Here is a 13,241-nt window from a genome sequence, read left to right as displayed (position 1 = left end):
CTGTGTGGCTGCAGCCTAACTGCTGTCTTTGTGTAAGATCTTTAGTGACGCTAAATTATTCTAATTGAAACAGTTGTTTTCTCAGTCTAGTCCCTAAACTAGAAGGTGGTTAAGCTTTGGCTGGAAGCACTAGTGATTGCTGTCGTGGTGTACTGGTTCTTGCCTGGTCACTGGCCTTGGCTTGCTGGAACTTTTAAAAGGAAGTGGCCCTTTCTTCTTCCTGACCACTGATCACTACAACCACAAAGCACATGGAAAGAGATTTTGGAGACTGTCCAAAATACACATTGGTAGTTTGACTCACATTATTTCAAAATGTTACCATTTTGTGATCATGAGTTTTAATATTTAAAAGTCACTGCTGGTTCATAGGTGTGATAGGCATATTTCATTAAGATTTTCTTTATTTAGTGTTAATTTGTATTCAAAGAGAAGTTTAAGATAAGTCCCCTTCTAGATATAAGCTGTCACATAATTGGAACAAACAAAATTAAAAGAGAATGGGCTCAATACTTTGACTTTTATGTCCTAACCTTTTGATGTTATTGTTTTAGTAGGACTGTGCACCTGGGATAGCATGTAGATGTCTGAGTTCAGGTAGCAATGATAAGAAGTTGTAAGTAGGAAGAACACACAGAATTTGAGGGCACACATAGGTAATGCCCAGCCATATGTCTGTGAAGTTGCTATAATACACACAACACTTTTATGTTGCTCTGAGGAAGTGACACATATAGAAGCGCTTTATAAATTCTGTTTTTTAAGGCTTTTTGAGACAAGGTCTCACTGTAATTTAGGTTGGCCTTGAACACATTGTAGTCCAGGCTGACCTTGAACTCACAGTGATCCTCCTTTCTCAGCTTCCCAAGTTCTGGGATTACAGGCCTGTACCACCACACCCAGCATTAATTCTAAACTCTCTTCCCAAGGGACTAGATGGAAAAACTAAGCAGCTTTCCTGGTACCTTAGTATATATTTGAATGCCTACTGTGTTTTGTCCTGGAGCACATATTGGAATCTGTCTCTTTTGGAACATCTCTGTTGTTGCATTTGGGTTCCTTAAAATACCCTTGTGTTTATGATAAATTCCTTTTCATTTTATTTTATTATTATTATTATTATTTATTATTATTTTTTTGGTACTGGGAATTGAACTCAGGACCTTGTGCTTGCCAGGCAGGCGCTTATGCCACTGAGCTATATCCCTGGCCTGATAAATTCCTTTTTAGAAGCCACTTTTAGAATAATTGAAACCAGGACATAGAAGAGTTACCTGAGTGGTAGGAAACTTTTTTTGCTAGTGTGTCTGTCTTCTCTTTTCTGTAAGTTCTTTTCCTCTAGGTGCTGTATGAAACGGGGCCACTTCATAGTTTCCAAGTTTATCTCACATCCAGTTCTATTCATAGGTATCAGTTAAGTGGCTACATTTGGATTCTGGGAGAAGGAATCTGATCGATTTAACTAGGTCACTTGTCCATCCCTGGTGCAGTAAAGTCCAATAGTAAAGGCACTAGTGTTGCATAGCTTCTGCTCCACAACTGAAAGTATTCTTTATCTTGGTGGAGAAGAGACAGCAGTTATAATGGTCTATAACTGATGAAGTCCTGGACTTCATAGAGCTTACAGTCTAGGAAGAGAAATGTCATTACACAGATAATTGTGAGGTATACGATAACCCTAACTTGGAGTGGGAGATCTTGGGAATTTTCCCTGAGGGATGATGGGTAGGATGGACAAAGGAACAGAAGGATATAGATCATGGGTAAGGTAAAATATTAGCTTTCCAGAAAGAATCAGCAGAGGAATGGAAAAGCCAAGCTTCAAGAAAAAAATCTGGCCATTTGCACTGTGGAAAAAAAATAAATCTGGGACATTTTTACAATAATGGTTTAATTATGTGACTGTTCTTTTGGCTTAGATTGGTAGTTCTTTGAGGGCAGACTATCTTTTATGTTGCTTTTGGAACTAGTTTCTATGTGGACAGCTTTACATGGCAGAGCACATTAACATCCACTGAGTAATTTCTTAGTGTACTTTTTCCCACAGGCTCCTGGGGCTCAGTGTTAAAAGTCTTTCTACATGTTTAGAGCATATCCTTTTGCCATTTACTGGGAAGATGGACTGCATATCCTCATGGAGTATGATTTTTTTCCTCCTACAGGTTGGCAAAGAGGGATAAAAGGAAATTTTGGAAGGATCAATAATTGCCATTTTTCTTTCCTATACACGTACTGCTTTTCTATCATACTCTTCTCTTCCCCCTCCTCTCCTCCTCCAGTGCTTGAACAGATGTTTTAATGGACATTGTTGGCTATGTTTTTGTTTTGAAAGTTTTAAAACATTTTTGAAAGAGGAGAAGGCTAAGAAAAAAACCCATAATTGATTCTAATATATATTTAATTTGGCAGAACTTGAGAGAGACTTGCTGGGATAAGGCGGGACATTTCTTTGATCTACCAGACTTTTTATCGTGGAAGGCAACAGGTGTCACAGCACGGTATGTTAATTACAAGTTGGATTTTATTTGTGCCCTCCATTCTTGGGTGTCTGTATATATATATTTCTTTTTTTAACTCTCTTTAACTGGACGTACTGTTTGTACATCTGCATATGATTTTGCATACTTGGAACATCTTGAATCTATCTTCTACCTCCACTGCACATGCCCAAACACCAGTGTTCTTATAAGACCTGGAATACTGGTTTCTAAGCAAAAGAATGTCCATTCATTAAAAGTGGACATATTTGAAGGACATATGAAAAATCCAGAGTGAAATGTAACTGTTTTTCCAAAAGCACTTTTTACATGATAAATAAAAGGAAAAATATTTATGTATAGTCCTTAATTAGGGTAGAACATGTTTTTCAAGGAAGTTGATTTGAAAGGGATATATATGATATTAATTTAGTTTGCTTTTATATAAATGTGATTTAATAATCTCCTACTGCAGAGATATGTGTATTGACATCAGCAACCATTTTTCAGTAAATCATGAATGTTAAATTATATGCTACATGACAGAGATTTTTACAGGGTACTCACTGAGTGTTAAATTGTCACTGTTGTAATGAACAAAATGGGTGTGTACATGAGATTAGATAAGTTGGACATAAAGTGAATATAGACAGACAGATTGGACATGGAATCTCCAAGTATGACAAATTTGTTGTCATTTTGACCTTAGATTTAAGGGGATGCACAAGGATGGGAAGTTTCCTCACAGGATTTAGAATTTGGATTATGCAAATCTGTGATGAAGAGGATCAGTACCCAGAGGACAGAGAAACTTGTGTAAATTAGAGAGGGAGATGTTGCATTTTAAAGCCAATACCTTCAGAAGGGGGCAGGTCCTCCCCGTTTTCCTTATTTAAACTCAAGGAAGCTAGAACTAGCAGTGCAGTTTTCTCTGTGCTGCTCCCTCTGTCCTGTTTTGCAGATTTAGGATCTTTTCTTGTAGTGAGTTGGTAGGAATATAAGAGTTCAGCAGCAGAAGCTTCTAGAAAGAGACAGTAGAGGATGTTATACAAGTGTGTCACTGTTCATGTCATACTCCCACCCCCAGTGAAGCAACTGTTAGCTAAAGGTCTCAGCGTGGAGGGGAGCCCAGTGTGCGTGAATCCAGTCTCAGCAAACCTTCAGTACTCACCCATCAGGACAACAGGCCCTAGAGACATGGAGTGAATTTTGCCATCTTTTGGTGTGATACTGTCTAAAGTTATTTCTGAGAGAAGCTTTCTGTAGGTTTTAAAAAAATTGTTATACAGTAGTGAAAGAAACATTTCGATAATTTTACCCAAGTAGACTTCTTGCTCAAAGCAATGGCAGCAGTTGTGTGTTTGCAGGCCATTGGCCTACAAGTCTTGAGGACTCAAAAATGGAGCCAGAGATGGAGGAGGACTTGGCTTTTCTCCTCGTTTTGGGAGGTGTTGTTCCACCCAGTGCTTTGGCTTCCTCCTTGTTTTGCCCGTATGGCTCTGAATGTTTACATTCCCACTTCCTGGTGTCCAATGCCATATTCACACACCTAGGAATGGGCTTTTTGAAGAAAGCTTTGGCTCTGATGGGCTTAAATGAAATGGCATTTGAACATACTTCTCACTAGCTGTGTGACTTTGGGCATATTTCTTCTCTTCTTTGAGTCTCACTCTTCTTATGATACGTACCTACAAGCTTCTTATGAGTTCCAGTATAGCAATTTTCCTAAACTTCGTTGATTATAAGAGTTACCCAAGTCATTATTCAAACCATAGATCTGTAGGAGTTGTAGTTTTCAATCTTACTGAATCAGAAGCTCCCTGAAGACCTGAGAATTTATATATGTACTTTTTTTGTCAGGATAGTTCAGACAACAATATGCAGAATATACATAAAAGTTGTATGTGAGTCTGAGGTGCTCCATGCCTGTTAGAGATGGGAAGTATATTATAGGCCCAAGGAATTTGGTGGTTTTAAAATTGGAAGATTTCTTGTTGACCTATTAGAACATATTTGGGATCCTCCACTTCTGTTTATGACAATCTCAGACCCTGAAGAAACATAAAGTTTAATGCTTAGAAATGCTTTATTTGCCATCCATCATTGCTGCCCTTTTTTAAATTAACTATGATGCTTGTGATATTTTCATTAGTACAAATTATCCTTTCCCCTCCCTCACTCTGTCCATACTTATGAGCAAGTTCTAAGGGCTACCCTCCAGTCTCCTTCTTCTGAAGAGCAGATGCCTCAGGCCTTGGGCACCACACCCCAAATTCCTCTTGCAGAATGGTTGCGCATTCATGGCTTCCTTTGAGCTTGCATTTGTCTTCTGTCTCTTCTGTTTACTCAGTATCTCAATTTTTCCCCTTCACTATTTCAAACTACATGATCAAGATGAAAGGGTGAACCCTTTTGAGATTCCTTGATTGTAAATGGAGATAACAGCACCCACTCCATGATATTATTGTATGGATTTATGATACCAAAAAAGCTTTTAATAACATTACTGAGAAAAAAAATTAAAAGGAATTAGCTATTCTCAAAAATTCCCTTTCTGAGTTAAAAGCATCATACAACAGCAGTATATGCACACCCATGTTTGTAGCAGCACAATTTGTAATAACTAAATCTCAGAAACAAACTAGATGCCCATCAATAGATGAATGGATAAAAAAATGTGGTTTTTATATGCAATTGAGTACTACTTGCCATAAAGAAGGATAAACTTGAGTCATATCTAGGTAAATGGATGCACCTGGAGATCATACTTTTAAGTGAAATAAATCAGACACATATGTTGAAATATCTCATTGGGGTGAGGGGGAAGATGGAAGAGAAGGAAGGGAAAAGGAAAAAAAAGAGAATTGAGGAAAAGTGGGAATAAACTGGAAACAAAGCTTTTATAAATAGGGGAAAAGGGGGTTAAAAGATGGGAAGGAGGATGGGTAAAAAAAGAACAGGTACAAATTCCCCATAATGAATGTGATCAATATGTGTGACAGATATGTCATAGATTTTAAAAATATAAAAGTTTAAAAAGTTTTTTATTTTAAAGAGAATAAATAAAATGATACACAATTTTAAAACAAGATGATAGAAAATTAACAATGGCTGTTATATTGCATATTGTTATCTTCAAAGTAGTTGTTCAGATTAGCAGATATAGTCATGCAAAATTGATCAAACAATTAGGCATTGACTATTCCTTTCAATAAACCAATAGAAATTAATAGTACAATTATATTAGCTATCTTGTGTATATATATATATATATATATTTTTTTCCCTTTCATTTTTCTTTCTTTTCTGCTTTCCCCATCCCTGTTATTCTTTCCTTTTGAGCAGTTTCTTTCCCTTTCACAATATTTATTGTGCCTTTCAGATTTTATTTACTCTCAGTTTCTTACACTAGGGAGATAATTCAATGTTTATACATGTGAGTCTGATTTACTTCAGTTAGGAATATGGCCTCTAGTTGCATTCATTTACCTATAAAAGCCTCGAGTTTATCTTTCTTTATAGCTAAGTAATATTCCATTGTACAAAAATACCACATCTTTTTTATCCATTTCTCAGTTGATGGGTATTTGGGTTTTTTCCCAGATTGAGCTATGACAAATTGTGCTGCTATAAACATGGGTGCACATATATTGTTGTGGTATGGTGTTTTCAATTCTTCTGGAGAAATACCCAGAAGGGAAATAGCTGGGTTGAATGGGACCTCTAATTTCTAGTTTACTGAGCAGTCTCCAGACTGATGTCCATGGTGGTTGCACCAGTCTACACTCCCAACAACAGTGGAGAAGAGTTCCTTTTTCCCCACAGCCTCACCAGCATTTGTTATTGGTTGATTTCTTGATGGTAGCTATTCTTTCTGCAGTGAGATGAAATCTCAGCGTTGTTTTAATTTGCATTTTTCGAATAACCAATGATGTTGAACATTTTTTTCCTATATTTATTTGCCATTTGTAATTTTTCATCTGAGAAGTGTATATTCATCTCAGATGCCCATTTTTGAGTTGGGTCTTTGAACTTTGGGGGCCTGACTTTTTAAAAAATTCTTCTTAAAAAATTCTTTTTAAAAAATTCTTTTTAAAAAATTCAGCTTTATATGTTCTAGATAGAAGTCCTTTGTCTGAGGGACAGTTGCCTAAAACTTTTTCCCAATTCTTTGGTTTTCTTTTTACTGTGTTGGTGATTTCTTTTGATATGCAAAAACTTTTCAATAAGGTGAGATTGGAGTTGCTAATTCTTTGAAGTATTTCCTGTGCAGTTTGGTTTTTGTTTGTGAACTCTCTGCCTACCCCTATGTCTTCAAGATTTTACCTACTTCCTTTTCTACTAGATGGAGTGTTTCTGTTTTAATATTTAGATATTTGATCCATTTTTACTTTAGATTAGTTCATGATGATAGACATGGGTCTAGTTTTAGTCTTTCTCATGTGGACAGCCAGTTTTTCCAGCACCATTTATTAAAGAGCTTGTCTTTCTTCCAGTGAACATGTTTGGCCCCTTTGTCAAAGATAAGGTGGCTGAGTGTGTTTTGTAGTTGTGTGCATCTTCTAATCTGTTCCATTGATCTTTAGGTCTGTTTTTTGCCAGTACCATGCTGATTTTATCACAGTAGCTTTATAGTATAATTTCAAATCAGGGATTGTGATGCCTCCTGCTTTGGCTTTGTTGCCCAGGATTGCTTTTGCTAGTCTAGGTCTCTTCTGGTTCCAGATTAATTTTAGGAATATTTTCTCTACATCTGTGAGGTATACTAATGGTATTTTGATTGGGATTGCATTAAATATGTGTAACAGTTTTGAGAGTATGTAAAAAGTTTTTTAAAAATTGCCTTTCTCTGTCACATGTGGCATAGAATCCTTACACTAAGTTTCTTGTATAGTGGAAAGAGAGAAATCCCTGTGGTCAAACTGACCTGGGCTCAGTGTCTCTGCTTGTAAGAACCTGGAACAAATAATTTATCGCTTTAAGACACATGTCCTCAGCAATCTCTTGGGATTATTGAGAGTTAGAGGTACTGCGGAAAAAAAATCTAGCACATCGTATTTAAACAAATAGAAGGTTTTTAAAATAAAAACTCCCCACTACTTGTTTCTTCTTCTAGAATAAGAGAAACACAGTTCTGAAATGGAACAGGTCAAGGCCAAAACCCCTTCGGCAGTAGAGCAGGAACTTGGCACCCTCTGGTCCAAGGAAAAGTTAAAATTTGGTGTTCCTTTGGCTCTTGCATGTGATTGTTTTGGGTGGCATTGGTGCAATGAGTGCCAAAATGGCTACAGGGTATTTTTCTTTTTTGTTTTATTATTCTAACAGAGTCCAGGATAACAAGTGATTAGATTTCACCTTGTTTTAAAACTTTCAAACTTTGTTTTTGGCAGTGATAGTATGTAAGAAACCTCCTCTTCCTCCTCTCTTCCTTCTGTTTTCCTCTGCACCACTTTTATTCTTTTTTCTATATTTATTTTTTCCCTCCCCCTTTAGTTGTTTTCATCCTGCAAACTATGCCAGCTACTTTTGTTTGTCTGAGTCACTGAGAGAATCACCACCAAGTCTAGGACTGATTTGTTATTCAGCTCTATTCTTCCTATTATATTAATGAAAATAATAATTACTGCTATATTTTCATTAACTGTAATGGTAATTATCATTTATTGAGTAGCTTCATTTTCTCTGTGCTAGGAATACTGACGAATGTTCCATTACTCTTCAGCTACCACCTATTAAAGCAGGTGGTGTTGCTAACATTTGGTAGTTCAAGAACTGAAACAGAGTGCCTTAGCTATTCGTCCAATTCTAGCCTTTGAGGGGGTACCTGTCTAGAACATGAGAAACAGTAAGAAATTCAAATAATAAAAATTTGTGCAATTGAACAAAACATATATAAGTATAAATACAGATTCTCCCTGTAAAGAGATTTGAGGTGACTGGTGATAAATACCATAGAGTCTGGGTTGGTAGTGTGGCTCAGTGTGTGCTTATGAAATCTGAGGTTCTGGGTTCAGTCCCCAGCACCAAAAAAGAAAAGAAAAAATCAACAAAGCACCCACATGACTAATTTGTAGAAAAATCAGAATGGATTGAATGTATTTATAGGATAACTGAGTTGATACTGAGAGCTTCATAAAAGCTTTTAACACCCTTTATACAGATTTGTGTTCAAGCTTCCTAGTGGCTGGACCAGAGGAGGGAGCATGATAAGATTAGTGGGAAACATGAACACCTGGTTGCCGATCAGAAAAAGCAAACCTTTTGCTAACATTGGGGTGTGAGAGTAATTTCTGTTATATCATTAAGGGTTGACAACCTTCTATGTATTACACAAAAGTATGTTCTATTAAATTCAGTTTAATTTCAAAAACCCTTTAATTTAATTTCAAAAACACTTTTATTTTAAAATAATTTATAAGAAAGTTGCAAATTTGGTATAATGAATTCCCCCTCTTATAAAACATCTTATATCAGTGTGATCTGTTTGTCACCATTAATAACCAATACTGATATATTATGAAGTAAAGTGCATACTATACTCTGATTTTTAAATTTTTTACCTAATGGGCTTTTTTTGCCCCAAGAGCCCATCCAGGAAAACATACTACATTTAGTCCCTGTCTCCTGAGGCTCTGCTTGACTATGACAGTTTCTCAAACTTCTTTTTTTTTTTTGGATGACGCTGACAGTTTTAAAAAGTGCTGGTCATGTGTATTTTGGATTTCCTGCTATTGAAATATTTCTGTTCCAATGTTTCTGTCATGAGGAGACTGTCATTAGGAGACTTAGAAAGTTTCTGTCATGAGGAGACTTAGATAGTGTATTCTGGAGAGGATGACCACAAAGATAAGGTACCACTCTCTTTTTATCATATTGAGGGTACCTACATGAGTCTGACTTATCTCTACTATTGACCTTGACCTGTTTGTCAAGTTTCTCCCTGTAAAGGTGCTCTCCCACCTCTTCTGTATCCAATTCTTTTGAAGGAAGCCAGTGCGCACAGCTCACACTTAAAGAGTGGGGCTTATACATTTCCTCCTTTAGGGTAGATAGTCGTGTGTATTACTTTGAAATATTTTGTATGGGAGAATTTCTTTCAATTCACTTATTTGTATGGCATTAGAGTAAATGAAATAGATGAACAAGGTCTTGGGTCCTAGGTTCTTTAAGAGACTGCCTGTAAATTTAGTTTAGAGGTTACATGTCAGAATTCCTGAGATAATTCCATGATGTATAGGAATACAGGGTTGAATTTTTTAAAAAATCTTTATTTTCCCTCATGTTACTTTATATGTATTTCCCCTTTCCTTTCCCCTCTACTCCTGATATGTACAATTCTCTGTAGGTTGTAGTAAATACTCTTTCTTCTATTTTAAGGAGGTGAAATTGTGATTTTTAGTAATTTAGTAATTTTAGGAATTTATTTTACTAAAATAAATTTCAGTAATTTATTTTAAAATAGCAATTATTTTCCCAATTTATATGGTTCTCCGTGTTTGGGATTTATAAGGGATATTACTGCATTGTGGTTTTTCTCAAGATTACTTGCTAATCTGTTAGAAAATGATTACTGTTGAGTTACTGCCTTTCTAAATCTCAAAAATGATGTCATTATTTATACTCTTATTCCACTGTTTTTAAACATTTTTTAAATTCGAAATCTGCTTCATACTACTTTTACTTACTACTTGTTACTTACTATTTACTTGCTACTTTTTTTACTTACTATATTTCTATTGTATTTTTGCTATCAGTAATTATTCTCCGAAAATAATACCTGTATAATGTTCTATTTTGGCAGCACAGTGTGTCCATATCGATTCTGTCAAATGCCTGGGCTTACAGTCGGGTTGTTATAGTTCTGATCTCTACATCTCCCCAGGCCCCGTGTGCTCAGTCTGGGTCCCCAGCTGTGGCCCTGCTGGAAGGCACTGGGGCTTTGGGAGCTGAGCTTGGGTAAGTGAGTCAGGTTACTGCAGCTGTGCTCCTGAAGGGAGTATTGGGATTCCTTCCTGTCTGTTGTCTTGCTTCCTGGAGGCCATGAGGTAAACAGGATTCCTCTGCCACGTGCTTCTGCTGTGATATGCTGACTTGCCACAGGTCCAAAAGCAACGGGAGTGAACATGGACTTAAATCTCTACTGGAAGCCAAAGTAAACCTTTTCCCCTTAAACTTTGAGACTGTCTCATGAGTATGGTCATAATCATGAAAAGCTAACACAGGGATCTTAATTTGTATTTTTTATACTAAATGTAATTCATTTTCTTATTTACTGCTTATTTTAGGTTAATTAGTGTCAGTTACTAATTATATCAGTTATATCAAGGTGAATGGGCTATTTATGTCAGTTGCTAATTTGGGTGTTTTCTTGAATATTTGTGAGAATTTATTTCATGCTTTTGTTTCAATGTTTTCTCTAACTTGTGAAAAAATGCACACCTCAGAACAGTTGCGAGAGTAATATTGAACACATAGTACCTTTTACCTGTGTACATCCAGTATTCTATAGTTTGTTACATCTGTGGTCTCTATTTGTTCTGTCAATCTACCTGTCAGCTTTGACATATGAACATGTGTTTATTTTGCTGAACTATTTGCTACCATATTGCAGACATCACAATAATTCCCTTCTAAATTCTGCAACCTGACCACCCATGAGTACCAACATTCTTTCATTTAAGTCTTTAATAGAATTAGGGCAATTAAAATTAGTTTTCATTATCTCAGTGCCTCACAGATATATCTCTGTTAAGGTTTCCGAATGCCACTTACTCTTCCTTGCCTTTGGGATTTTGATAAGAGATTATGTACAAAATATATTGGCTAATGCTGAATAAAAAACCATCTCATTATTTCAGAAAATCCTCTTTTACCTGTAATGTATAAAACTTTGATTTACTGGATATAGCTCAGAAGGTGATGCGAAATGTCATTTACATGCTCAGGTGTATGTATCCATGTATGGATGTAGGAGAGGCAAGAAGATCAGATGTGCCTGCCAGATCTCACATCTGGGACTTTATTCACCAGTCAGAATGTAGATCTACTCAGGTAAAATTTGTCATCTTAACCACTTCTAAGTATACAATTTAGTGGCACAGATTCAATTTACAGTGTTGTGTAACTATCTCCATTATCCATGTCCAGAGTTGTTCATCACCTCTAACAGAAACCTTATTCATTAAGCAGTAACTCCCCATTTTCTGCTTCCGGTAATCCCTGCTAAACTCTGATCTACTTTCTATCTATTATAAATATGCCTATTCTAGATAATGCATATAGGTACAATCATACAATATTGGTCCTTTTGTGTCTGGCTTATTTTATTGAAATGAACCTTGAGGCTACCCAGAATCACACCAGGACAGCACAATCAGAAGGTCTAATTACCAAGTCCACAAGACAGTCCACTGTTAGAGAGCCACCCTGCATGGAAAACAAACTGAAGAGTCTGATTAAAGATTAAGATGTCGGGGCTGGGGATTTAGCTCAGCGGCAAAAGCGCCTGGCTGGCAAGCGCAAGGTCGTGAGTTCGGTTCCCGGTACCGGAGAAAAACCAAAAAAAATAAAAAATAAAAAAAATAAAGATTAAGATGTCCTGTCCATCCTGCGGGAGGCCTTTTTGGGTCAGGAAAAGGACCCCTAAGCAAGGCATAATAATCTAGCATCTGTTCCACCCACTGGTTTCACCCACACAGTAAGACCCTTCTGGATTTCAGCTATATTACCTGGAAAATGAGATGTAACTTTTAACACTTTGACAGTTTTGAAACATTTTGAACAGAGAATATACTATTAGATCTATTTGTAAATGAGGACTGAAATTCCAAGATCACTCCACTTTACCATACTGAAAGGCAAAATGAGATGAAATTCTAAAAGTGACTCAAGGTCTCAGAGAAAATTGTTAAGTAAAGGAAAAGCTATGCTGCTTGGTGCAAAAATTATAATCATGCCAGCTATCATCTTTCAGGCATCCAAGATTCATGTCTAGATGTGTGCAGCAGAGAGCTGGAAAAAAGCTGTGTAGAAATCGAATACATTCAGACTGGCAGTATTGAAGAAAATGTGCATATCCTGTCCCTATGGTCACACATTTTTTAACCATTCCCTAAAGGACAGAGTTAAAGTCATACCCTGTTCTCTTTAGGTTTACATTACTGATGAAAAGTGAAAGAAGCCACTTTAGTCTCCCTCAGTTTTGCCTCAGTGTGCAGACAGAGCTACAGACAGTGATGTGGAAGGGAAGCTTCTGTGGAGGCACAGGCCTCCAGTTCCAGAGGACTTGGGCCCTGACAGGCCTAGAGGAGGAACCATGCCATTAGCCCTCCTTCTCCCTCCTGCCCCTGGCTGGCCCAGAATGGTCTATCTTCTTGCCTTCCCTGAGCTTTCAGCCATAGAACTGACTTGCCTGAGGCCTCCCGGCCTCTGGTGATGCCTTCACATGCATGACAGCTCTAGACCCCAGGTGACTTTTACTCCATCCCTCTCCGATCCACAATCACACCACAGGAAGCCGAGATAAAACTCCCAAACCAAGAGAGATTAGGGAAGAAAGCATCAAACATGTTTACTGGTTTCAGAAAGGCTCATCCTTTTTACCCACCCATAAACTATTTACTAAATGTGAATTCAGTCCAATATCAATCAGTCAATACAAATGGGAAAGACAAATGGATGTAGTACTTTTTGTAGACTATTATGTGGCAGAAACTGGCCAGAGATCTTATTCCGGGTATGTCCATCACTTTCTCCACAAAGCAA

At 37.0% G+C, this 13,241-nt stretch overlaps 1 protein-coding gene across 10 annotated transcripts in view; it reads left to right on the top strand.

Annotated features, from left to right (window-relative positions):
- Fggy (FGGY carbohydrate kinase domain containing) overlaps positions 1-13,241 on the top strand; it is a 495,194-nt gene that overhangs the window by 116,201 nt on the left and 365,752 nt on the right. For all 10 annotated transcript variants that reach the window (XM_013521725.1, XM_005398481.1, XM_013521726.1 and 7 more), the window contains one exon: positions 2,410-2,498. In XM_013521725.1, coding sequence (XP_013377179.1) covers positions 2,410-2,498 — 89 coding nt within the window. The remainder of the gene's footprint in view (positions 1-2,409; positions 2,499-13,241) is intronic.

This window comes from Chinchilla lanigera, unplaced genomic scaffold (genome assembly GCF_000276665.1).
Source record: "Chinchilla lanigera isolate Chin_1 unplaced genomic scaffold, ChiLan1.0 scaffold00063, whole genome shotgun sequence".
Lineage (NCBI taxonomy): Eukaryota > Metazoa > Chordata > Mammalia > Rodentia > Chinchillidae > Chinchilla > Chinchilla lanigera.
This window is presented reverse-complemented; position numbering and strand designations above follow the sequence as displayed.